The following is a 25,502-nucleotide window of genomic DNA, read 5'->3' on the forward strand; positions in this document are numbered from 1 at the left end:
CATCCGGGTGGCTCCAGCTCTGGGTGGTGGCGACCTGAAGCCCACATCCCTGGTAGGGCTGGTGGAGTCTCCCCCGTGTCCAGATGTTGGCCCTGCAGAGGCAAAAGAAAGAAGCCTTTTGTGAAAGTTTGGAATGTTTCAGAGATAAGAAGCTCTGCACCAGAGGCCATGTGCTGCCTGGCCTCAGATCATGGGTCAACCATGCATGAATGCCCAGGGACCATGGTAAGTTGGATGGGGAGGCCTGGGCCCAGGCAGCTGTCGGCCAAGCCCCCATCTCTACTTGCTCCCCTGGGACTGGCGGCTTGCTAGGTGCTGGCCACATGCAGCCTGCTTACTCTGCCCCCTTCCTGAGGCAAGAGAGGCCAGGCTGCTGGCAGCACCTGCTGCCACAGTTCTGGACCCCACTCCCAACCTCTGCCCCTGCAGGCCACCCGCTCTGCTGCACCCACCCAGGCTCAGGGTGCATGGGGCTCCTGGACAGCTGGGGTGAGGGGCTGGCTGTGCCCCTGCTGTCCCCACTGAGGGCCTCTCTGGGGATGAGCCCCTCCCTGTTCTGCTGCTGTGCCCTTCGTGTGCCCCTGCCATGTGTGCCCCAGGGAGTGCATGATGAGCTTTTTGTAAAGGATGAGGGATGCTCCAGCCACTACACCCTGCTGCCAATCACCCTCCTGGAGCTCCGGGCATATCTGCACTCCTGGTTTGGTACCCTAAGCTACAATGGTGAGGGGGCAAGCCTGGGCTGCCCCGCAACCTCTGCCACCACCTGGGGAATTATCTGTGGCAGCACTAGTGTCCCTGCTCCCTGCTGCTGAGGAGGACATTGCCACTGGCATTGACACTTTCCTTGGTGTGTGAAAGGCCCATGCCTGCCCAGCTATAGGGACATGGGCTGCTGAATGAAGTTCTAAATTGTGTCCTGCCTCTCTGTATGCTGTAGGTGGGGAACACAGGGCCAGGGGATTGTGGGAAAGCTAGGCAGGCAGTGGGGCAGGGGCCATTGCCAGGAGCAGGGGCAGTGGTGGGTACTGGGAAGGCCCTCTTGCAGTGTGGTACTTGCCATGTGCACAACGTTGGCGAAGCTGGTGGCTCGGCACGGGCTTCCCCATTTTCAAGGGTGACCAGCTATACCCAGTGTCCATGGCCTGTGGAGTGCAGCAGATTGGTGCCTGGCCAGGGCCCCTCTCCCCTGGGGAGGAGCTAGTACCGCTGGTGGAAGGCGGTGCTATTGCTGGCCTTTCCTCATGGTGGGAGCTGGTGTTGTACTGATGGCAAGGCAGCCGCTGGCCAGGGCTCCTCGTGGTGCCACTGGATGCAGCAGCTGGGGAGGAGGACAGGGTAGGGTAATGAACACCTGAGGTCCCCTCCTCCAGTGAGGGGAGGCTTGGGCAGGCCATCCTTGCTGGTGAAATTCATAAGGGTGTGGCCTGGGTCCCGAGGCACCAAAATCTGGGTCAGCTCCCGCATGATGGCCATGGTCTTGCACACACAACCAGACCGATGATTGTAGTTGGTCACAGACACCCACTGTGCCCACAAAGCCTTGACCTTAATGTGCCACTGCTTTGCCAACCGAGAGTGTTCTCACTTCCACATGCCACCCAACAAGGCCTCAAAAATATGGGTGTTGGAGTGCCTGCCCTGCTCGAACTGCCTCAGCACCTTGGCACCACCCCAGAGCACCACAAGGCCACCAGCCTTCTCCTGGGTCAAGTTGAGGGTCTGGGCAGTTGGCACGAGCATGCACATGTAGGCAGGGTCAGGGCCTGGGCTTGACAGGGAGGATGGTGAGTTCATGATGTCCTGTGTCAGCTTTCTGGGCCTCCACATGACTGTCCCTGTGATGCTGCCCTGGACAGCTGCTAGCAGCACCCAGCTCAGAGTCATGGCTAGGGACTAGGAGCCGTGTGGCAGAGACACTTCACTACAGGACCTGTAAAGACAAGAGATGCTGTTGGGGGTGAGAAACAGCAGGGAACAGGTGCTGGCCCTGCTGCTAGAGACAGCAAGGCAGCAGCCCTGGGGGGATATCAGGGCTGGGCAGGGGGTGCAGAAAGCTGCAGCCCTTTGCAGCACTCACCTGTGGCCAAGCAGCAGCTCTGGAACAGGGACAGGCCAGGCAGAGGCAGCCTGTGTTCTGCCCAGGAGGGGCACACGAGGCCTGCAGGGGTCCTGGGGTTTGCATAGGACCCACCAGGCTTCTATGTGGTGTACCCCAAGGCACAAAATGTCTGCAGACTTTTATAGCCTGCTACTAAGGGCTGTCAGAGAGCAGCTCAACCATGGGGCAGGAGAAGATCCCAGCCAGGAGCCCTGGGGCTGTGCTCAGACAACCTCCTAGTGGCAGGGCAGACCCAGCACTAAACTTAGTGCTGGGTCACGTCTACATGTGCATTACTGTGCATTAACTAATTGCGACTAAATTGGATACCTGTAAATTTAGTCACGATTAGTCATTTTTACTGCAGTCAGGTCACACACGTGTAGACACGCACCTTTACTGTGCAGTAAACTAGACTAAGGCGCATTAATGCATCTCATGTACATGCATCCATAGAGTAACTCAATGGATCTCAGTCTTTTTAGATTCAGAACATCCCTCATTAAACTTGAGGCACCCCTTAAGACTATCAAGGCACCTTTCCAAAAATACCAGCTTCTAGTTTTCACTTGTTTTTTCACTACAGAAAAATAATAGAGCAATTCTTGTGTTGCAGAGAACTCAGAAATACTACAGCAGATCAGAATGTTTTTAACACTAGGGATTCCTATTTGAAATCTCTGGGTTTATCTTTGTGAATCATGGTGCTATAGCATTCTGTGAGAATCACTGGATTAACTGAATCAGAGATGCATAAGCTTTGATGAGCAACAGTTCACTTCTCCAAATGCTATGAAAGGGCATGCAGAGAGTAGTCTCTAAAACAGAATAGTAATCTGAATACAAAGACAAGGAAGGGGATGAAGTCGGGGAAGGAAAGAGAGAGGGCAGTGCTGAAAGAGGCAGAGGACATTAGAGAGAAACACAAAGCAATAAACATGTAGGGACATAGGATTCATAAAAGCTAACCAAGTAATGAGATAGGAATCTGCAATGCCTGTATAGACCATACTTAACATAATCCAGTTTGTGGATGTATTCTTGTTTTGCAACTTAATGTTCAAGTTGGTTTCTAAAGCTCTGTTGTTTAAGAACAACAATTCTTAGCTCAGCAATGGATGGTCCAGGGAAGTTAAAGTATTCTCACACAGAATTTTTGGCCTTGATGTCAAATCAGCATCTATTCGTTCTGTCATACTATTGTATGTATGACAATATTGTATGTATGTATTGTATGTATGGCCGTGTATAGATGAAATGAGGGGTGTGTATGCACAACACTTTAAAGCAGTGCAAAAGCATTTAGCTTGCTTTAATGGTGTCACTGTTTGCACTTCTCAGAGGCATATTGTGCATTCATTCCAGCCACTGTAGGAAATTAAGCAGCATAACGCACCTTAAAAGACGGGGTGCAGCAAGCTAAAACTCCTTGGAGGAGTTTTAGTTTGCTGCCCCTACAGCCACGGACTGAAGCACTGGGCTCTGTACAGCTCCACGGCTCTGCAGGAAGCCCAGCAGGCAGCCTGGCAGCAGCCCGAGAAGGCAGGCTCTGCCCAAGAAAAGCAGTGAGCCTGATTCCCGCCCCCCGAGCCTACCTGCCTGTCTGAGCTGCGCAGGGGCCCAGTGCTTCCCTCCACAGCTGTAGTGCCCCCCAGGACCACCTGAGTCGTGTGCCTGCGGGTAGGTGCCACCGGGAGGGGGGGTGGCACTGCTGCCATGGAGTGAAGCACCAGGTCCCCCTGCAGCCCAGGGACCACTCTGCCTGCTGGCAGCTCATCCTCCCCTCCCCACTGCCAGAGAGGCAGAAAAGTGTGGGGTGTGTGCATAGCACGGGGGTTTACTTCACCCTAAATAGAAGTGGTTGGTTTAAAAACCCACTGCTTCAATTTAGGGCCCCCGTTTTATCTACACACGCCCTAATGTAGGTAGCAGGAGGCAGTATAAGTAGGCCATGGCATATGTGACATTGGTAGAGGAGCAAGTAAATGAATCTCAGATGTTATCATCTATGTTATTTAGTGGAGTGATGATGTGGTTTGTGTTGGTGTAGAGGTACAGTTGGGACCTGGGTCCATTACATGGCCTGGTGGCTTGATCAGAATGGGAGTTAGGTAGCCTGTTGCTTGACAGATGCCATTTGAGTTTATGAACCACTGCCTTAGAAGATGAGACAGAAGATTCCATAGATTTTCCCCGTGACTTTGAACAAATGCACCAACAGAAAGTAATGAACTGATTCTTGAATGTTACTGTGATTACCCCAGAGACAAAGCTTCAAGAGCTATCTCTCTGCTCCAGTGAGTAACTGATTTCTGGGCTTGGAGCTGGTGTGGAGGGCAGGCCCTGCTGTGGAACATTTTATAATTATGAAATGTTATGTTATATCTGCCGACACTAAATAGATCTATATTTTTAGGGACCTACTTTATATTGTAAGTCATTTCCATGTATGGCAATGTTTATATCTGCTTTCCCTAATGATCTGTTCCATCCCTTCACGAGATCTCTACTGACTACTTTTTAAGGTCGTAGCTCACTTATAGAACATGAATTGCAGACAGGTTTCAGAATGTGAAAAAAGAATATATCCTTTATAGTCCACAGTTTGGGAATTTGATTCCACTCCATTTATTCCTTCACCCTAAGCATAACACTGAGCAGCTACCACTGATTTCAAGTGCAAACACTAAAAAAGAATGTGAGCAACACTGCTGTGTCTGCCTGCTCTGATTAAAATGTGTAGATCCTGTTACATTCTTAATTTTAGTGAGTGATGTGAATTTTAAAGAAAACTGTAATTTAATCTTTTTTTTATGAAACCTTTCTTAACAGGGTATTTTGTGAATGTTTCAGGCACATAGGGTCAGTTGGGACTTCAGAATTCTTTTAAGCCTGTAACGAAGAATATAATTACTTTTCTTGTTTCTAAACTATATTGTGTAAGTTTAAGTACTCTGCTGACATTCTTAAATGACTATCTTTTTTTTTTTAATAAAGCCCATTTAGCCTATCTAATTAGACTAGGTAATAAATCTAGCCTGCTGACTAGTTTTTAGAAAATATTTAAGAATTCATACTGGTCAGAGATGTGAGGCTGTACTGTTAAATGTATATTTTAACTGTTTATCAGCATTATCCTTTCTGAAGTATACATACTTCTAATACTTTTAGAGTAAGTCATAAAATAAAGTTTATTAAAAAAATGAGCTCAGACAAACACCCTTGACCAAGTCAACCTAAATCTTGGAATGAGATTACATTTGAACCTGAAATCAGGTTATAGTATTGTTCCTGGCTTCCATCTGTGTAATAAAAAAACCCAAAATCCTATGTCCAAACACCCTGGAGCCTTTGAGCATGCAAAATACAGAAATCAGTTTTGCATCCTGAGCCTATCTATATATTTCAGTCAAATACTAGCTGTCTAGTGTAAGGCAACCTTCTCTAATCTAATGTAAATATTCATACAGTATTCATCCTCTGTGTAACCTTTTTAACAGATGTGTATAAATACACACTGGAAGTCCAACCCTGGCTCTATATCTTGGTCCATAGCCTGTGTATTCATTTGGCATAAAGTATTCATTGGACAGAATGCACAGATAGACCTTGGAGCATGGATTGGCATTCAGATCTCCTTTCTTCCAGGAGAGTGCCCGAATCCCAGTAGGTTTCAGAGTCATTCGCCTTCTTGCTCCCTCTCCCTGGTCCAATGAATCTTGAATTCTTTTTTGCAAAGAATTCAGCAGAGGTGTTGAGTGTTTACCTAGGAGGTAGAAGGTGTAGATTTGGATTCACTTATTCAGAGTGCACTGAATCCAAGTCTTCCCCGTTCTGAGTGAGTACTCTAATGATTGATCTGTTTTATAAAATTCCTTTTCTTCTGTCTGTGGACATCCTTAAAAAAGAGAAGTAAGCCCTACTCCAGTTGAAAGCCCCCCAGAGGTGTGGAATATGGGACACATTTTTTCCTCAGTGATTTTAACAGGCTAGCTTTGGCAGCTCTCTGCTCAGCATGCTGGTTCTTTGTGAATTCCATTCTGAGGTGCCTAACCCTCCTCACACATTACATAGTTAACTCAGATGCCTAGCTGGTAACTGTCCTTTCCATTCTGAAAGCCAGGCCTTTAGGCATTAAACATTGTAATGCTGATAGCAGAGGCATAGAGAGCTATTTCAGCATCCTGGGCAGAGCTGTTGGGGAAAATTATGCTGCCCACTAGAGAGTTGCAGGGTGAGGGAGGGGCCAGAAGGGAAGGGGGAGCAGAGTCTTACCTGACCTGGCTCTTCTTACTTGGACAACATCTGGTACAGCTGCTGCTGCTGCTGCTATAGCAGCACAGGCTTGGGTTGCTCCAGCTGAGGAACAGGCAGCAGCATGGGCTCCCCAGGGGCCACTCTTGGTGGCTTATTTGCTTTCCCCCCCTTCCCTGCCTCTAGTTGCAGGGTTGTGGAGCAGCAAAGCTTCCTTGTTCAGGTTGCTATTTCATTCCATGGTTTTCCCCCTCAAATACACTACTAGACATGGAGCTGTGCATGCCATGGCAAAGACTCCTAGGGGGTGGGGCCATATTGGTGCCCTGAGTTGGTCTCTGCCAACCCCCACTAGTTATGCTACTCGTTGAGTGTTCCAGTACTCAAGTCCATTTGCAGATTCAGCCCCAGGCTTCTTGATCCTCCGGCCACATAGTAATTAACTCCAAGTGAAACTTCCTTTCCAGAGTTAGTCAGGCATTTTGGTTTTAATTGTTCTATACAAAGAAACATTCAGCCACTAAGTGTTACTTATCTCCTCTACTTCAGCTAGGACTTTTCTCATTTCTCATCCAAAAAATACCTCTTTTCTGTAATACCCCATTTTGAAATTTCCTTGGTGTACAGATTGGTACCATATGCAATCAATATATAGCTTGAATAAACGAGTTCTGTATGAAATACTAATATTTTCAATAAATGTACTAAAACATTTGCTCTTCATAGCCCAATGAATTACCATATACTTTAAAACTAATTATTTACTGTCTACTAGTGTGATCTAAAAATAATACGAGGATGTAGGAAAGTCATATTACAAATAGTTCTTGTGGCCCTAGCAATAAAATAATATTTAGTTCCGGCCACTGATAAAATCCTTGATAGAATGGTCAAGTGCCAGACTCAGACCTTGCTCCTAATTGCCATAGTACCAGCCCTGAGACAAGGACCACAAAATCCCTCTGGTTGTCACATGCGGCCTCCAGCTGGAACACCTTGAGTACATCATTCCAGCCCCTCATTAAAAGGACAACTGTCTCAAGGTAGCAACGGGGAACAGATTTGTCCTGGTTTACAGACAGCTCCCCATCCTCAAACAGTATCTTTCAGCTACCTGCTACCTAACTCCAATTCTGACTGAGGCACCAGGCGTTGCAACAGATCCAGATGCCGACTGTGCCCCTTTGTCAATATAAACCACATAATCAGATAACCAAATAACATGAGATTTACCAATTTGAGATTTTTCACTTGCTCCTCTATCAATGTCATGTAAATCATCACCTGCTTACAGTGCGACTCTACTGTTAACACTAGACAGATGGGGCAATTCCTACATGTAAGAACAAATGAACACCAATTGGTCCACACACAACCAAGTGGCAGAACACTTTAAGCTCTTTGGACATTCCATCACTCATCTCAGAGTAGATGTTCTTAGAAAAACTTTAAATTGTGGAACAAGAAACCATCCAGACTGGATAGTATTTAAATATGATTTAAACAGGGACTACAGATTCTTATCCCACTATCTGGATCAGCTTTTGTGACCCCTTTGGGCACATCCACACATGTAGTCATGTGTGCTTGTAGCAACTCATATAGGAGTGGCAGAATTTTGAGCCAGGGATTTTTGGCTGAGCGTACGTGCCCAGACATGCACTTTGGTGTAGGGCAAGTTGTGCGACTTGGGGCAAAATAACCCTGCCCTGCTCCTCCTGGATTTGCAGCTGAGGGAGCTAGAGCCTGGGGCCAGCACCTGTGCTGGCCCCAGCAGTATAAAAAGCTGACCTGGCAAGCATCTCAGGGCTGCTTGCTCTCAGGAGCTTCTGCGAACCAGGTGGTGGGACCTGCTTGTCAAGGGCACCACAGTGGCTGAGTGTGTACTCCACCCTCATTCCACGAGCCACTGGGGACCTCAGCTGGTGGCTTTTCCATGGAGTCATAGTCACAGGTGTGTATGTTGTGAGCTTCATGAACACCCTGGCCTCCTGCCCCTTCTGTGGGCAGAGTGAGACCCGGGTGTACATGACCCTCGAGTGCACACCAGGCTGCAGCCCCTCCACCTCCAGAACCTTCTCCTGAGCTTCTGTTTGAATTTCACTCCCCCACCTTTTTGTTTTTGGTCACCCCATCTGCAGCCCCACCAAGTCCCGGGACCTCCAGGTCAACCTCCTCCTGGCCCTGGCCAAGTGGGCCCTGTACTTGACCAGGAAGGAGGCTGTGGCCAGGAAGGTGCCCAGAGACTGCAGGGCCACTTTCCGCTCACTTGTCCATGCACATTTCTGGGCAGAGCACCAGTGGGTGGCATCCACCGGCTCCTTTAAAGCCTTTGAGGACTGGGGGGGTGCGGCCCAGGGGGCTCTGCTCAGTGCCCCCCTCAGGCGCACTTATTTTCATGTTGTGACCCTTTGAGCCACACGACACTCCTGTTTTTTTCATTAGATGTCCCAGGAATTTAGTTGTTCCATTCATCCATTAGCCTCCGTAAAAAGGGGCTACCAGTTAGCCAGGTGGGCCTTGCCCATGGTAATCTGATGGACAAATAGGAGCTTCTGGGGCCCATCCAATTGGTATCTGGAGACATTACCCCTTGTGCCAGCTGGACTGCTAAAGCAGCATCCCAAATTTACTCTTTAAAATACCCCAAAATCCATGTTCTTCCAACAATTAGTACAAAAGACTAGAGAGAGAGAGATCAGTTTGGCAATGTTTTATTGCTATATTTACAATGTTAAAGCAATTAGGAAGCCTACCACTGTCTCTATCATCATAATAAAATTAATTCTAAATATCTATATGTTTTGATGTTTGTTTTTGGTTTTCTTATCACACGATGGGTGTGTGTTGGGGGATGTGGGGTTTCTAGGAGAGGGGAAGGCATGTGGGGTATGTGGGTGGGTGTGTGGGTGGGTGTGGAGGGATGTGGGGGGATTTGGGTTGGTGTGTGGGTAGTTGGGAGATTCTGGGAGGACTGTGGGTGTGGGGGGACTGTGTGGGGGGACTGCTCAGGAGGGGTGGGTCCCCTGTCCCCCACAGGGCACAACCCCCCCCACAGCACATGGACTACCCCCCCTGCAGGACCCCAGCCCCCACCACAGGGCCCACAGCCACCTCTGCATGGCCCAAACCTCCCCTATGCAGTGTCCTAGCCTCCCTCCCACAGGGCCCACAGCTCACCTCCACAGCAGCAGCAGCCGTGGAGCACTCAGAGCCTGTTGCTGCCAGGCTCCCTGTGGCATGGTGTAGCCCTGATCACCACAGAGCCGGCACTGCTTGTGCTGTTTTTCACTAGTGTGGCTCGGCGTGGCGCTGCACAGGGCCCTGCATCTTTCTGTAGGCCTGGGGCCACTCACACTATCACTTGGGGCCCAGTACCACTCATGGGAACCATGTGTCCTGCATGCAGAGGACCCGCATGCCGCCAGACTGGACTGCTTTTGTGCAAGCAGAACCTGCCCCGGCATGACATGCGGTCTCTGCAAGCGGTGCTGGCCCCCGGGTGACAGCGTGAGCAACCCTGGGGCTGCAGAAAGGCATACAGCCCTGTGTGGTGCCATGCTGAGCCAGGCCACACCCACAACAAACAGCTGAGGTGATCAGAGCCACACCACACCACAAGGGGCCTGGCAGCAGTGGGCCCTGAGCACCCCACAGCCTCTGCTGCTGAAGGGATGGGGCTGTGGGCCCTGTGGGGGACCCCCCCCAACCAGCCGCCCCAACACAGAGCCTCACTATAGTCCCTCCACTCAAGCACAGCTTTTCCCCATACTCATAACCCCACACCCACAGTTCCTACTTACCCCCAACAGCACCTGATCCTAGCTGCACTTCCACTTTCCTCGGCACACTAAGCATGTGTGCCCCACATCCTGGGGCAGCAGAAGCACCATAGAGATGCTGTGACCAGAAACCAGGGCATCTCTCTGGAGGACCAGCTTCCTGGTTACCCAGGGTATGATCTGGGACCATGCCCTGCCCTGGTTTTTTCCCCTGGGTTATTTTTTGATACCTGGATATTCAGATATCACATTTTGAGCCCATGCTGTATGTTTGCAGTATGGGGAACATTTTTTCATTGCAGAATCTCAAACTGGTTTGAAATGCTGCAAGAGGCACGTGTGCACTTGTCTGGACATGCCCATTGGGTTTATTGCTTATTTTGCCTCCCTCAGAACTGGAAACTGTCCTTGGTCTCCTCCCATTCCCTTCTTCCCTCCCTACCTTCCTTCCCTGTCTTTTTATATTCAAATCACTGTCTCCATTTGATACACTGTTCAATGAATGTCTTTTCACAGCATCTAGTGAATTGAGCTTGAGCTCATGAAAACTTATGCATCTTTGATTTAGTTAGTCCATAAAGTGATAATCTACTTCGCCTGCTGCCAGACTTCAGACTAACATAGCTAACTACCATTCTTAGTCTATGCTTTACATTTTCTCATTTTCCTACCAGGATAATTTGGATATGTAATTTATGTGCATGATGAATTAAACTTCTCTTTCATGTGAATGATAGAGGTATAGAGATATGGCAGAATTAGGTTCTAAAAGATCAGGATTGTTTTTCAGCAAAGTTCATTTGAATTGATTATATCAATTAACAGTTGGCTTTAAGTGGGCTACCTAATCATGTTGCCAATATGCAGTCTTCCTAGTAATTATGTGAGTAGTTCAGTAGCTATTGCATTTTTTTTTTAGTAATATAGGATTATTTATTCCCTTAATCAGTTTCTGTTCTAATCAGCTTTTAGAGTCATTGTCCCATGCTGTAAAGTCAGAACAGTGTAATTCAATAACAGTGAAATTAATTCCAAGTCTGCAGGGCTTGAGTTGATTAGTTTCATCCATTTGTAAAATTGTTGGTTTAGCAGTGAGTATAACAAACAAAAAAACCCAAACCAGAATAAACCAAACCTAGTGACTTTGTAGTTTTGTTTTGTAGGGTTAGTTCTTTTTGACAGATTCTTGAAACAGGCAGAAACTAAAGGTTCTAGGAAAAGAACTATTTTATTATGTAAAATTGTGTAGTATTGAAAAACCAACTATGAAGTTGAGTAAATGAAGCCAACGCTAAGCATGGTCCAAATTGGGCAAAAGTACTGATGGGACCTACCACAAGAACAGGTTAGTGCAACCTGTGGTGGGCCAGTACAGAGTGCATCCCACCTCACCGCCCCTGACCGCCTTCCAGGCTTCGAGTGCCTCCCTGGGGGGTCCTCACATCTGGCTTACCCCCTCCCTGGAGCACACCCACAAGCCTGGGGGTAACACAGCTACCACCCAGAGTCAGGACTGATCCTGGAGCTGTGCCCTCTGGGAAACATAGACCTAGTAGTCCTTGAGGGTGCTTGACCCACTGCAAGAACTTCTAGTGCTTCCCTCAGTCTGAAGCACAAATAGTGGTCTCCCTTAGACAGCTGAACCAAGGGGACCCCAGGGCATAGTCTCAACCCTCTCTCAATAAGTTTCCCATGCTAGGTACAAAGGAGAAATGTATTGGCATATCTTGCAGGGGCCCCATGTTTCCTGGTGCCTTCTTCATCCTCCCTATATATTTGAAAAAGGACTTCCTCTGGAATGTATCCAGCTCAGGTTACAGCTCAGGGTTGCCACACAACCCATTTGATAAGTCATACCCATAATGCTGTGCTTAATGGGTAGTGCCCCTCACCTCAGCACAGTGCCCCTCACTACTGACTCATTTGCAAGTTGTGGTAGCCATGACATTGCATACAATTCACCCAGAATCCTCTGGCTCCTCTCAGCTTAACTAATTAGCCTGAGATTTGTGTGGCCTGGCCCTCCATGAGGTGAAGTCAGACCAGGTTGCCCTGCACCTTATGTGCATATGAATTTTTGGAACATCCCAGGACTTGTGACAAGAATATCTAGTTCCAGTCATGAATAGGGGCTTATTAGCACCTGGTTCCTTTGTGGGAGGATTCAACGCAGACCTCCAATAATTAGATTCTATACCTGGAAAATTATAACGAATTTATAAATATTCTATATATAAAATTTAATTTTGGGGGGGTTGTCTTATAATCAGGGTCATCTTCTATTTGAGAAAATACGGTAATACGTGAAATCCTCGCCTCAACTTAATACGAGGTTTGCCATTCACTTCACTGGAGATAGGATTTCACCCCATATTCCTATTTTCTCAGCTGAAACCATATTTCCCATTCCTAAGTATTGCTATCTCTTAAAGGTTCTACATTTATATATTTATTCAGGAAACAGATCCTTAGTGATTTGTATTAGATTGTAAATCAATCTAATACACTTTTTAAAATCTCAGATGTGTCTCTGGTCCACAGACTTTGTCTTAAAGAACTTGCGGTCTAAAAAGACAAGTGAGAAGCCTAGAATATGGGAGAGAGTTAAAACACAAATATTGTGAATGCTTCCACGCACTGGTATCAGGATGCCTGCACAAATATTCTGCATTCTTTCATTTTGCATTCTTTATATCATTAATCATGGTTTTAGTGTATATATGCCTGAATTTACAGTTTTACCGAGTGCAAATGAGCCTCAGTTAGCTAAAATTTGTCTCCAAAACTCTCTATATTAATTAATATCAGACTCAGGTTGCTCTATAAAATACCGGCCTGGGTTAGCTTGTTCCTGAAACAGTGATTTATTATATGGTATTCACCATGAAAAAAGATGAAACATTTGTCTTTGAAAAGTTCTCGCTGTAAGTTTACTGACAAAAAATTATGTAGGTTGGCAAAACACTTCTCACTTTACACATACATCACAGATCAAAAGCTACTTACATAAAATATATACATCTGGGGTTTTTTTAGATTTAGAAAAAAAGAAAAGGGTTTAACTTTGTTTTTAACAATTGCTATTACCTTAGTTCCTGGACAGTAATCGTTTGAGCTCTATCTAGAACAAAACTATGGTGATATCATTGTTCAGAAATTTTCTCAGAGCACTTTGTAGAAAAAATAGACAAAATACATTAATAGGTGATTTGTTGCATGACCTTGTGCAGTACCACCCCCAACCAAGAATTAGTCACTGTATTTTCCTTTTTTCCCCTAGGACTCAGAGTTCCCTGTAGATACTCAAGTGAACCCAAACCTTGCTCGGGTCAAAGAATGTACACGACCATTGAAACCTGGATTATACAAGCTGAGCAACACTTTAAGAGTGCATGATCTAGCAGTGAGCTGGTAGGAACCATTAATAATTTATTCTATTTACTGTACTTTTGTATAAGTATAGAATTTTGTTTGAACAGGTCATAGGGATTTTCTTCTAGAAAATGTTCACATGATTATTTATGCCAAAATGCTGTTCCTACTCAAGCATCCTAAAACAAATTGTGCAAGATACTCGATGGGTATGCAAACCAAATGGACTGTACCAAATTCTTGACCAGGAGGCATATACTCTTATTTATAAGATGTATACATTTTCACTGAGGTTCCTATGCAATTTGTTTACTGTACAAATCTAATTTATATTTCTTTGATGTAAGTCTAGAATGTGTCCTTTGAATCCAATGGGTTTCCTCCACATACACTGCTTTACTAATGGTTAACAGAGATCAGAATATGGCCTGTAAGAAAAAAAAATACTATCACCAATTAATTGTATATTTCTCAGTGCCCTTTGCACCTCTAATGTCCATTCTATAGTAGTGTTTTCAGAATCACATGAAAAGTAGACATTCTGAGAAACATTCTTAATATGTGTACATTACAAATAGTTGAAAGTATGACGTATCTATATGTTAACTGAGCTTGCCTTACACAGACCTTTCCATATAGATATTTTAGGAACATAAATCTGGCTTTCATGGAAATAAAAACAACAGCTCTAGCTTGCCACGGAGGAGGAACTCAAATCTGCTTGAGGCTACTCTTGAGCTGTTTACATTGCCTAGTTGCAGGTGCTGGGTGCACTCCATTTAGAAGTTTTTCTTCAGTGGTGAACCCATGGTTGGAAGGAACATTATAGACATGGCTTTGTTTCTTTTCTTGTGGAGAATATTCTCAAAATATTCACTGATTTTTGTCTTGGCACTTTGTCATGCCACAAAAAGAGTGCTATGAGGGTATGCACACATTCAGAGTCCCCTGGCTAGAGTTCTACATAGTCATTGTGAAGGCATTCTGCGGCATGTCCTCCAGCCAGGGGGTATTGGAGACTGCTAATTTGCACCCCAGCTCCAGGGGGGGTCTGTCAATGAGCCCAATCATTGACAGCCTGCGCTCTCCCCTTTGAGGGAGTGAAGGGCTGTGTTTGACAGTTGTTGCTGCTCCCAGCAGGGAAGAGGGCTGTTTCTGGTCTGGCTGTCTTTCATAGCTGCTGCTCCAGGACCCGTACTGGGATTGGACCAGAAGCAGCAGCCGTCAAAGATGGCAGTCCTGGCAGAGGAGAGGGATGAGTAGAGCTGCTTTTCTTATACCACAGGATCTGCATTTGACAGTTGCTGCTGCTGCTGTCCGTTGCTCCAGAGTGTAGCCATCAGCTGTTTTTAGTGCCTCTGCTGCAGGGGTAACCATCTCTGTGGCTTCACTGGTGGAAACAGCAGATGAGGATCTGCAGCAGTTCCTTGGAAAAAGGAAGGGATGTAGCAGTGTAAGAAGCTGGGGGTGCAAGAGACCCCCTGTAGTGTCACATTGCAACTGTCCATACCTTACACGTTGCAGTGCAAAACATAGCATTACAGAAAACAGGAACTTTGTTGTGATGGATCTTTCGTTTTCTCTACTCTAAGTCATCTTTTTGAGGCTGTTAAGGATGCAAGCACTGTTCTGTAACAGGCACTCCAGCTACAATACAGTGGTCTGGTCTGGATCGACTCTAAATGCCACAACTCAGTTTTAACTGCCATAGTATAGGATTGTACAGGATGCATTGAGGATTAGGGTGGAGGAGTGGCTAAGCAGCCCTACTTGATTTAAAAATGGCTTCCTTTTAGCAGATTTGTTTTAGTATCACATGCTAATGAAAATGTTATTTAAAGATGACTGTAACTCAGGTTATACTAGACTGATTTATAAATGTTGCCTTTTTTTACAATTTAATTTATCTTGTTTCCTTGGGTCAAAAATCAGAATTAGACTTTTACATTTAGATTAGTTTAAGTGTACAATGACTTGTAAGCTTTGACATTTAAGTGCCTGCTAGTTGGTGGATGAGAAAGGGTAAACATTAAAAAGTCATTTTTCAAAATAGATTACAGCTAATAGCAAAGTCTGGAAATTCCTGATGAATTATCTATACATGTTTTTTGGTAAATGAGATTTTGAAAAATGCCAGGAGATTTCATTTGCTACTCATAGATCTTTAATACTTGTTATACATTGTCCACACCACAATCAGAATGCAGGTGCCTTGTCTCTAAATTTTTGAGGCTAAGAACAGATTGTCTTTTCTCACTTAATTTCATACAGTTCATGTTAAATCCAATAAATTTAATACACAGGTAGATTGTTTTAATTGATATAACACTTTGATGATATGGTGTCTTTTATGTCAATTGAGAGCTTTTCAAAACAGTGTTAGAAATATTAGAGAAACATCCAGTTAGTTTTTGCAAATCTGTTGTATAAATAATATTCAACCAATGGAGGTAAAATATTTTGGTAACTAAAGGGGTTGTTTTTATTTTGCTGTAATATTCCAGTGTGTAAACTTATAAAGCAATTTTACATTGATGAAAATTAATGTGAACTTTTTTGGTTGAATACCAAAACTTGTGACAAGCCATTATGGTACTCATCAAATTTTTGACCTGGTATGATGGATTTTGGTTGATCACATGAATGGTTACTTCCTGCTCTTTGGCTCATAGATTCATAGATGTTAGGGTCGGAAGGGACCTCAATAGATCATCAAGTCCGACCCCCTGCATAGGCAGGAAAGAGTGCTGGGTCTAAATGACCCCAGCTAGATACTCGTCTAACCTCCTCTTGAAGACCCCCAGGGTAGGGGAGAGCACCACCTCCCTTGGGAGCCCGTTCCAGACCTTGGCCACTCGAACTGTGAAGAAGTTCTTCCTAATGTCCAGTCTGAATCTGCTCTCTGCTAGCTTGTGGCCATTGTTTCTTGTAACCCCCGGGGGCGCCTTGGTGAATAAAAACTCACCAATTCCCTTCTGTGCCCCCGTGATGAACTTATAGGCAGCCACAAGGTCGCCTCTCAACCTTCTCTTGCGGAGGCTGAAAAGGTCCAGTTTCTCTAGTCTCTCCTCGTAGGGCTTGGTCTGCAGGCCCTTGACCATACGAGTTGCCCTTCGCTGTACCCTCTCCAGGTTATCCGCATCCTTCTTGAAGTGTGGTGCCCAGAATTGCATGCAGTACTCCAACTGCGGTCTGACCAACGCCCTATAGAGGGGAAGTATCACCTCCCTGGACCTATTTGTCATGCATCTGCTGATGCACGATAAAGTGCCATTGGCTTTTCTGATGGCTTCGTCACACTGCCGGCTCATGTTCAACTTGGAGTCCACTAGGACTCCAAGATCCCTTTCCACCTCCGTGCCACCCAGCAGGTCATTCCCTAGGCTGTAGGTGTGCTGGACATTTTTCCTCCCTAGGTGCAGCACTTTGCATTTCTCCTTGTTGAACTGCATCCTGTTGTTTTCTGCCCACTTGTCCAGCCTATCCAGGTCTGCCTGCAGCTGTTCCCTGCCCTCCGGCGTGTCCACTTCTCCCCATAGCTTTGTGTCATCTGCAAACTTGGACAGAGTACATTTGACTCCCACGTCCAAGTCGCTGATGAAGACATTAAAGAGTATCGGTCCAAGGACCGAACCCTGCGGGACCCCACTGCCCACACCCTTCCAGGTCGAGACCGACCCATCTACCACGACTCTTTGGGTGTGACCCTCTAGCCAATTCGCCACCCACCGGACTGTGCAGTCATCCACATTACAGCCTCTTAATTTGTTCACCAGTATGGGGTGGGATACCGTATCGAAGGCCTTCCTGAAGTCCAAGTATACGACATCCACCCCTCCTCCTGTGTCCAGGCGTTTCGTAACCTGGTCATAGAAAGAGACTAGGTTGGTCAGGCACGATCTGCCCGCCACAAACCCATGCTGGTTTCCCCTCAGCATAATTTGTCCTGCCGGGCTCTCACAAATGTGAGCCTTGATAATTTTTTCAAATACTTTACCAAGGATGGAGGTGAGACTGACCGGCCTATAGTTGCCCGGGTCCTCCTTCCTCCCCTTTTTGAAAATGGGGACCACGTTAGCCCTTTTCCAGTCCTCCGGGACTTGGCCTGTGCGCCACGAGCATTCGAATATTCCCGCCAGTGGCTCTGCAATGACGTCGGCCAGTGCCTTCAGCACCCTGGGATGGAGCCCATCCGGGCCTGCCGACTTAAAGGCATCCAGTTCTTCCAAGTGACTCTGCACCACCTCAGGATCTACGCATGGAAGTCTGGCGCCTTGCTGCTGCCTCTCTACAACCCCAGTGAGAGACTTGTCGTGCCCCTCACTTAGGAACACTGAGGCAAAGAACTCGTTGAGGAGTTCAGCCTTGTCCCCTCTATCTGTCACCAATTGCTTCTGCCCATTTAGCAGGGGTCCTATTCCTCCCTGGGCCTTCCTTTTACTCCCTATGTATCTAAAAAACAATTTCTTGTTGACCTTTACTTGGGTTGCCATCCTCAGCTCCATGGTAGCTTTGGCCCGCCTAACTGCCTCCCTACAAGCACGAGCAGAGGAGGTATATTCATCTTTAGTGATCTCACCCTGTTTCCACTTTTTATGTGCTCCCCTTTTGGCCCTTAGGCTGCCCTGGATTTCTCTGGTCAGCCATGGAAGCCTCCTGGCCCCTTTCCCTCTTTTGCCTCGCTCGGGGATCGTCTTGCTTTGTGCCCAAAGGATCGTTTCCTTTAGGCACAGCCACCCTTCTTGGGCAACCATCCCATCAAAACTCCTACTCTGCAGTGCTTCCTTGACTAATCGCGTGAGTGCAATGAGATCAGCTTTCCTAAAGTTTAGCACTTTCACCCTACTAGTTACCTTACCCACTCGCCGTCTTATGTTGAATTCTATCATAAGGTGATCACTGTCTCCCAGATAGCTACCGATCTGGAGGTCCCCTATCATGTCATCTCCCGTTGCCAATACCAGATCCAGTATGGCATTCCCCCTAGTGGGACCATACACCTCCTGTGTCAGGTGGAGGTCCTGTACACAAGTTAGAAACCTGCGTGAGCGATGGGACCTTGCTGTCTGCGTCTCCCAGCAGATGTCCGGGTAGTTTAGGTCCCCCATGACTACCGCCTCTTTAGCTTTTATGGTCTCCAAGAGTTGCCTCAGGAGCCCCGCATCTATTTCTTCCCCTTGGTGTGGGGGTCTGTAACAGACCCCTACCACCAAATCCCTTTCTCCTTGCCCCCCATGTAGCCTAACCCACAATCCTTCTACTTCCTCCGCCTCGGATTCTGTCTTGATGAGGGTTGATGTATATTGCTCACTGACATAAAGTGCAACCCCCCCCCCTTCTTCCCCGACCTGTCCTTTCTGTACAATCTATAGCCCTCAATATGTACCGCCCAGTCATGGGATGAATCCCACCAGGTCTCTGTTAGCCCCACTAAGTCATAGGTGTTTAGTGCAAGCAGGAGCGCTAGTTCATCCTGCTTGTTCCCCATGCTCCTAGCATTAGTATATAGGCACTTGAGCCCTGCGACTGGCGCCTTTGCTGCCCCCCTGCTCCCAGTCCCATGGGGCCCATTGTTTCTTACCTTCTTGTTCCTTACCTGTTCTGTTGTGCTGGCCTCCCCATGGCTTTCAGGTTCCCAATGTTCTCCTTCTTCAGGCTGGGCTGTCCTTGTGGGTACCACATGGTTTGGTGGTCCACAGCTTCCCCTGCCCTCGTACTCCCCTCCCCCCGACGAGCCTAGTTTAAAGCCCGCCGGAGGAGATCTGCCAACCTAGAAGAAAACACACGCTTACCTTTGGGGGACAGGTGAAGCCCATCCCAGCTGAGCATGTCCCTCGTCGTGATGTGCGGGTCATGGTCCAGGAAGCCGAAGCCTGCCTCGAGACACCACTGCCGAAGCTGCCAGTTGGTCTCTCTGATGCAGTTCTCCTGCCGTCTTCCTCGTCCGGTCACTGGTAGGATGGAAGAGAAAACCACCTGGGCACCGAACTCCTTCAGCACGCCGCCCAGAGCACAGTAGTCCGCCATCAAGTGATCGGGGGTTCTCCTGGCCGCATCATTAGTACCCACATGGACTAGGACCATGGGGTAATAATCGGTGGGCTTGATCCTGGCCTGGATTACCTCCGTCACATCCCGAATCTTTGCTCCAGGGAGGTAGCATACCTCTCGTGCCGAGGGGTCCTGGCGACAGATGGGCTCGATGATCTTATTTCATATGGTTGTTCAAAATGCATTAACATTTTGAATCTCCTTTTGTTGTGTGGCTGCCCATTACAAAGTCTTTCAGGTCCAGATGGAGAAAATGCTTGGAAGGGCAAGTAACTGTGTTGCTGCTTTGTACAGCCCGTACTAGAGGATTACTTGTATCCCTTGTCCAGAAGAGTTCTGCCAAGATTTTAGTAGGACAATATGCCTGCCTCATAATACCCAATAACACTGGTAGGGAGGGTGGTTCCATACCCAGCAGATATATTGTGGGACAGGAGGTTAACCATTATTTCATGTGGAATGATAACTGTAGGTAGGAGAGACACCAATTGAGTGAAAAATAGAGAATTGTACAGTCAGGGTTGGTTTTCAGTAGATTCTGGTAGGTTGAACAGTAATCCTAATGAAACCTTTAAGGTTACCCTATCACTTGATTTATTTATATAGGATACCTAGACAGCAGAGAGGCAGGCTTACTGTATGGCTTACTCTTTCATTTTAACTAATTATGGTAAGTTTAGTTAATGGCTTGTTTCATATGTGATAGCATTTTAACATGTAAAAAGTTTCCTTCATAAGTCACTTTTGAATGTTAACATCTGCATTAAGCTCTTTAAAAACTCTTTAAAAACTCTTTTACTCTTTAAAAACACCTCCTGAAGTGTAATGTTTTAGAAGACTCTTCTACCAGAAGAAGACCTGAAAAGTGGAATGTGGTGGTGACAGAAAGCCCCTCTGCATGCATCTGGCAGCCAAGACAGCAGGAGTGTCAAAAGCAGGTCTGACAAGATCATTGTATCCCCGTTTTCACCCCTGCCTCTTTTGTGTGTTTTTCAGGTATCCTAAAGTGAACCTACTGGAGAAAAATTATAAATATAATAATCCAGGTGGCCTCTTTCCTAAATGGTGCCTTTTGCATGTTACTGGAGGCATTTTTCTAGATCAGTATATCCCTTTTCTAGTTCTTTTAATTTTAGGAGATATACTGAAATGTACTAGAAATCCAGAGTACTTTCTACAGTTAAGAAAATGGATATCACAGCTTAAGGATATAATGCCATTTGAGAAAGCAATTTACTGAAATAAAAATAAATTGGATGATTTTATACTTATTTTGAAACACTTAAGAATTTGCTTGTAATGTAATTGAAAGAACAATGCAGGGAGAACACTTATTTAACTTCAGATAATACTCTAAAATATAAGCTTACATATAGAAATAATGACTTAAAATGAGGGTGAGTACTGTGTCTTCAAACAGTATAGGTATTGCTTTGGTTCAATATTTTATAAGAAAATTAGAAAATGTAAATATAGGAAATGGTGGATTGATGCTGTACCATGATGGTCCAAAAAGTATGCAAGAGGCAAGGATTTCTTGTGGGTGACAGCTTTTATTGGACCAATTACATGGTTAGGATAGACTTAGACAAGGTTTCATATACAATGCATTCTTTTTCAGATCCCTTATCTAAGTCTATCCCAACCATGCAGATGGTCTGATTAAAGATATCACTTACAAAAATCCTTGCCTCCCTTAAATATAAGAAATGAATTTTAAAGTATCTCTATCAAAATTTAATAAACTACAAGTTTTGGATTTAACACTGAACTCCTTATTCCCTTGTAAATCCCTTTACTTGTCTCTTGAATCATATGGTCTATACTCTTGCACTACTTGGAAAAACTACAGGTCTTAGACACTTAAATTAACAAGAGTTATTTCAAGGTAGTTGCTGCTGCGTTCTCTAGTGATTCTATCGAAAGGGACATCAAATCAATGAAAATGGGAAAGGAAGTAATTGAAAAGAAACATCACTTTGTTTAAATATTTCTTGTAAAGTGTCTTAGCACATGATAATCTGACATTCATTTCCAAGAGAATGAAGGAAATTGTAGTTTCCAACTGTTCTTGTCTAAATTACTAGTATTGTAGCTATTGATTTCTGAGATTTGCAATGCTCCCAAAATCCAACAAATTATGAAATTCTGTAAGCCCCAACTTTCATAAATGGGTTCCTGATCTGTCTTATAGAAACCTAAATAGAAATGACATCATTTTCAAAAACTAAATTTATTTAAAGGTATGGCATGGTATTATTTAACAACTGTCTATTTATATGACACTGGAAATGGAAATCAGGATATATTTCTATTTGGTATAAGTATACTACTTTTGCAATATCATAAAGCCAATGTGGGCTTAACTGACTGTAACGGGGGCTTGGGCAGAAGCCCCATTACTAGGATAGCCTCGGGGGCAGGAAACCATGGGGAGCATGATACACAGGTGAAGGGACTTTGTACACCTAGGGAAGATCAGGGTAATTACACCCGCCACCACCTACAAAAGCCCAGCTGCTAGGGACCATATTTTGCACTCGAGCACCAGAGGCAGACACCACAGATGAGGAGAGAGAGGAAGAGGAGGAGGCACAAGACCTCAAAGGGAGTCGGGGACCAGTGACAGGAATAGCTACGATCCTCTGGTAAGGAGTGGGGGTACCTACCCAATGTCTGTAGATGGCACAGGCAACTAAGGGAGGATCCAGGGCACCCCACAGAGCCGAGTTGGATGAGAGACACAGAGGCAGAGGACCCTGGGGCAGTGCATGGAGGGGAAAGCCTTGCAGAGCCATTTGCCCCACCAGGCAGCCAGGGTATGTGGCGGGCTCAGCCCTGGGCATGGAGGGATCATAGCAGAGATGTCTATCCACCAGAGAGCTGATTGAGACAACTGAGACACACTCCTGTCAATGAGGTGACTGGCAGTGAGAACACTGTACAAGCCGAAATTGGCTAAAACAGCCGGGAGACTCGCTGGCTTAGGTGTTAATTAGAACAGCCATACCGCTACCTCTGCTAATGAGGCAATTAGCAGGAAGGAAACAACAATGTAACCCTTATACCAATAAAGATAGCACCAGAAAGTTAACCATCTGGGTGGTCTGTGGTGTGTTCTCACCCTCAGGGATAAACACAGAATATTTTTTCCTTTCAATCAAAGTCATGGTAGGTGAGCTCTGAGGGGAACCGGGAAGGACACAGTCACACTCTTACAGTAACGCAGGCAATATTTATTCAGTGGAACTCAGGTTTGTGAGGAATATTTCAAGAAATTATGGGTGTCTTCTGCTAATCTTCATCAAGGAGCACATCTGTGACAGGTCAGCATCAGGGATGATGCTCAAGGGCAACCAGCATGGTTTCATTAAGGACAGGTCATGTCAGACCAACCTGATTGCCTTTTATGATCTGGTCACAAAAGCATTGGATGCAGGTGTCGCCGTGGATGTAGTCTTTCTGGACTTAAGTACGACCTTTGACACTGTCGACCACCCCATCCTCATTAAAAAACTAGGCGACTCTGGCATCGATGCCTACACGGTCATATGGATTGTGAATTGGCTGAAGGGTCATACTCAGAAGGTTGTGGTGGATGGGTCATATTCAACCTGAGGGGAAGTAGGCAGCGGAGTCCCCCAGGGCTCAGTCCTTGGGCCTGCACTGTTCAATTTCTTTATCAGCGATTTGGACGACAGGGTGAAAAGCAACCTGTTCAAATTTGCTGATGATACCAAAATATGGGGAGAGGTGGGCACTTTAGCAGGGAGGGAGAGACTGCAGAAAGACTTGGATAGGTTGCAAGGGTGGGCTAACAAAAACAGGATGTGTTTCAATACTGACAAGTGCAGGGTGCTGCACTTGGGCAGTAGTAACTGGCAGCACACTTATAAGATGGGAAACTCCCTTCCTGAGAGCACGGAGGCAGAAAGGGATCTTGGAGTCATTATTGACTCCAAGATGAACATGGGCCGACAACGTGAGGTCATGGTCGGCAGGGCTAACTGGACCTTATCGTGCATCCACAGGTGCATCTCAAGTAGGTCCAAGGAGGTGATCCTCCCCCTCTATGCGACACTGGTCAGGCCACGGCTGGAGAACTGTGTCCAGTTCTGGGCACCCCACTTCAAGAGGGATGTGGACAACATTGAGAGGGTCCAGAGGCAGGCCACTTGCATGATCCGGGGACAGCAGGGCAGACCTTTCAATGAGAGGTTACGAGACCTGAACCTGTTCAGCCTTCACAAGAGAAGGTTGAGGGGGGGCCTTGTGACCGTCTATAAACTCACTAGCGGGGACCAGAAGGTTTTGGGGGAGACCTTGTTTCCCCTAGCGCCCCCCGGGATAACAAGGAATAACGGCCACAAGTTGTTGGAGAGTAGGTTTAGATTAGACATCCATAAAAACTACTTCACAGTTAGGACAGCTAGGATCTGGAACCAACTTCCAAGGGAAGTGGTGCTGGCTCCTACCCTGGGGGTCTTTAAGAAGCGGCTTGATGCCTACCTGGCTGGGGTCATTTGAGCCCAGTTTTCTTCCTGCCCAGCAGGGGGTCGGACCTGAAGATCTGCAAGGTCCCTTCCGACCCTACTTCTATGATTCTGTGATTCTATAACCATCTCCCACTGGCTAAGTACAGACAGTCAAAAAGCCCAAGGCTGAATTGATTCAATCTTTGCAGGTTAGTCTAAGCTGTCTAGATAGAACCCATAAGTAAGTGAACAGACATTCACTTTTGATTGCAGAAATGCACTAGAGCATGCTTCCCTGCTTCACTTAAGCAGGCTGCTTGGGCTAAGGCTAGCCTACCCACTCTGCAAGGAGGGGTTTGTGGAGGTAAAGCATCCTGGAATGCTGGGGGACTGAGAGTTAACTTGAATCTGAAGGGGATCTGAGACAGAAGTTCAATAAACCAGTTTAATCTAAACCAGTTAAGTCGGATACTACACCCATACAGGTGTATCTTAAACCAGTTTCAGTCATTTTGAAAGCAGTTTATCTGCACTGAACTTCTGTTGTGTTACAGATGTGAACAAATTTCCAATCACTTATACCAGTTTATGTGTAATTCTGTCCCTAGTCACTGGTTTCTCTCCTTCTATATCAAGTTCAAACTTCACCAGTGCCTTTGCAAGCCTCCCAGTCATTCCAGCTTTATTACAAACCATCTGAGATACAGTTGCCTAACCCACTTTCCTCCTTGCTCCATTTGTTTCCTCTGGCTGTTCTTTCATGTAACCTCAAATAATTTACACAATTTATCCTGTATTATATTGTCTTCACTTGTGCACTTAACATGTCAACCCAAAGGCCTATGGAATATGTCACCCAGTACTGGTGACCTTGAATGAACAACATCTTGGAGGGCTGAATTTAATCCATACTTTTGAATCTGGAACTATTTGAGATAGATATTTGAAATTCCATGTATGATTAGCAACGGTATAAACCAAACAATAATAGCATGCGCATCCTATTTTTTTTTAATTATTTGACATTTTTGTGATATTTGGATGTAAAAGAATCAAGATCACTTTTTCTTTCTTTGCTTTTAAACTCTGAAGCTTTTGTCATGACAACATTGGAAAACTTGTATACTGCAATATTCAGCCTCATGATTTTTCATTCAAGAAGAGTTATCTTAGTATTATTTTTATCTGTGGTTTTTTTTTTTCTGTGAGCACACCATCCATTACAGTACTTTATTTAAAGCTAGTTGGTAAATTTGGGCTTGGGCATCAAGTATCACTGTATTGCTTTTGAATCATACATTTTAAATAACCTTGTAAACATTCCAGGAAGCATTTTATGCTGTTGATTTGCAGTAGCATTTATAAGATAGACTGCCCAATATCATGCAAAATATATATTTAAAATATGTATTTATATTTTTTAAAGATATCATACATTATTCCTGTTTACTTGTAATTGTGTGTTCT

At 45.7% G+C, this 25,502-nt stretch overlaps 1 protein-coding gene across 3 annotated transcripts in view; it reads left to right on the forward strand.

Moving 5' to 3' along the window:
- The window catches only part of SPAG16 (sperm associated antigen 16), a 988,711-nt gene that overhangs the window by 190,023 nt on the left and 773,186 nt on the right, over positions 1–25,502 (forward strand). For all 3 annotated transcript variants that reach the window (XM_059727149.1, XM_019492271.2, XM_019492270.2), the window contains exon 10: positions 13,418–13,548. In XM_059727149.1, the coding sequence (XP_059583132.1) occupies positions 13,418–13,548 (131 nt within the window). The remainder of the gene's footprint in view (positions 1–13,417; positions 13,549–25,502) is intronic.

The sequence above is a fragment of the Alligator mississippiensis genome, chromosome 4 (genome assembly GCF_030867095.1).
Source record: "Alligator mississippiensis isolate rAllMis1 chromosome 4, rAllMis1, whole genome shotgun sequence".
Taxonomy (NCBI): domain Eukaryota; kingdom Metazoa; phylum Chordata; order Crocodylia; family Alligatoridae; genus Alligator; species Alligator mississippiensis.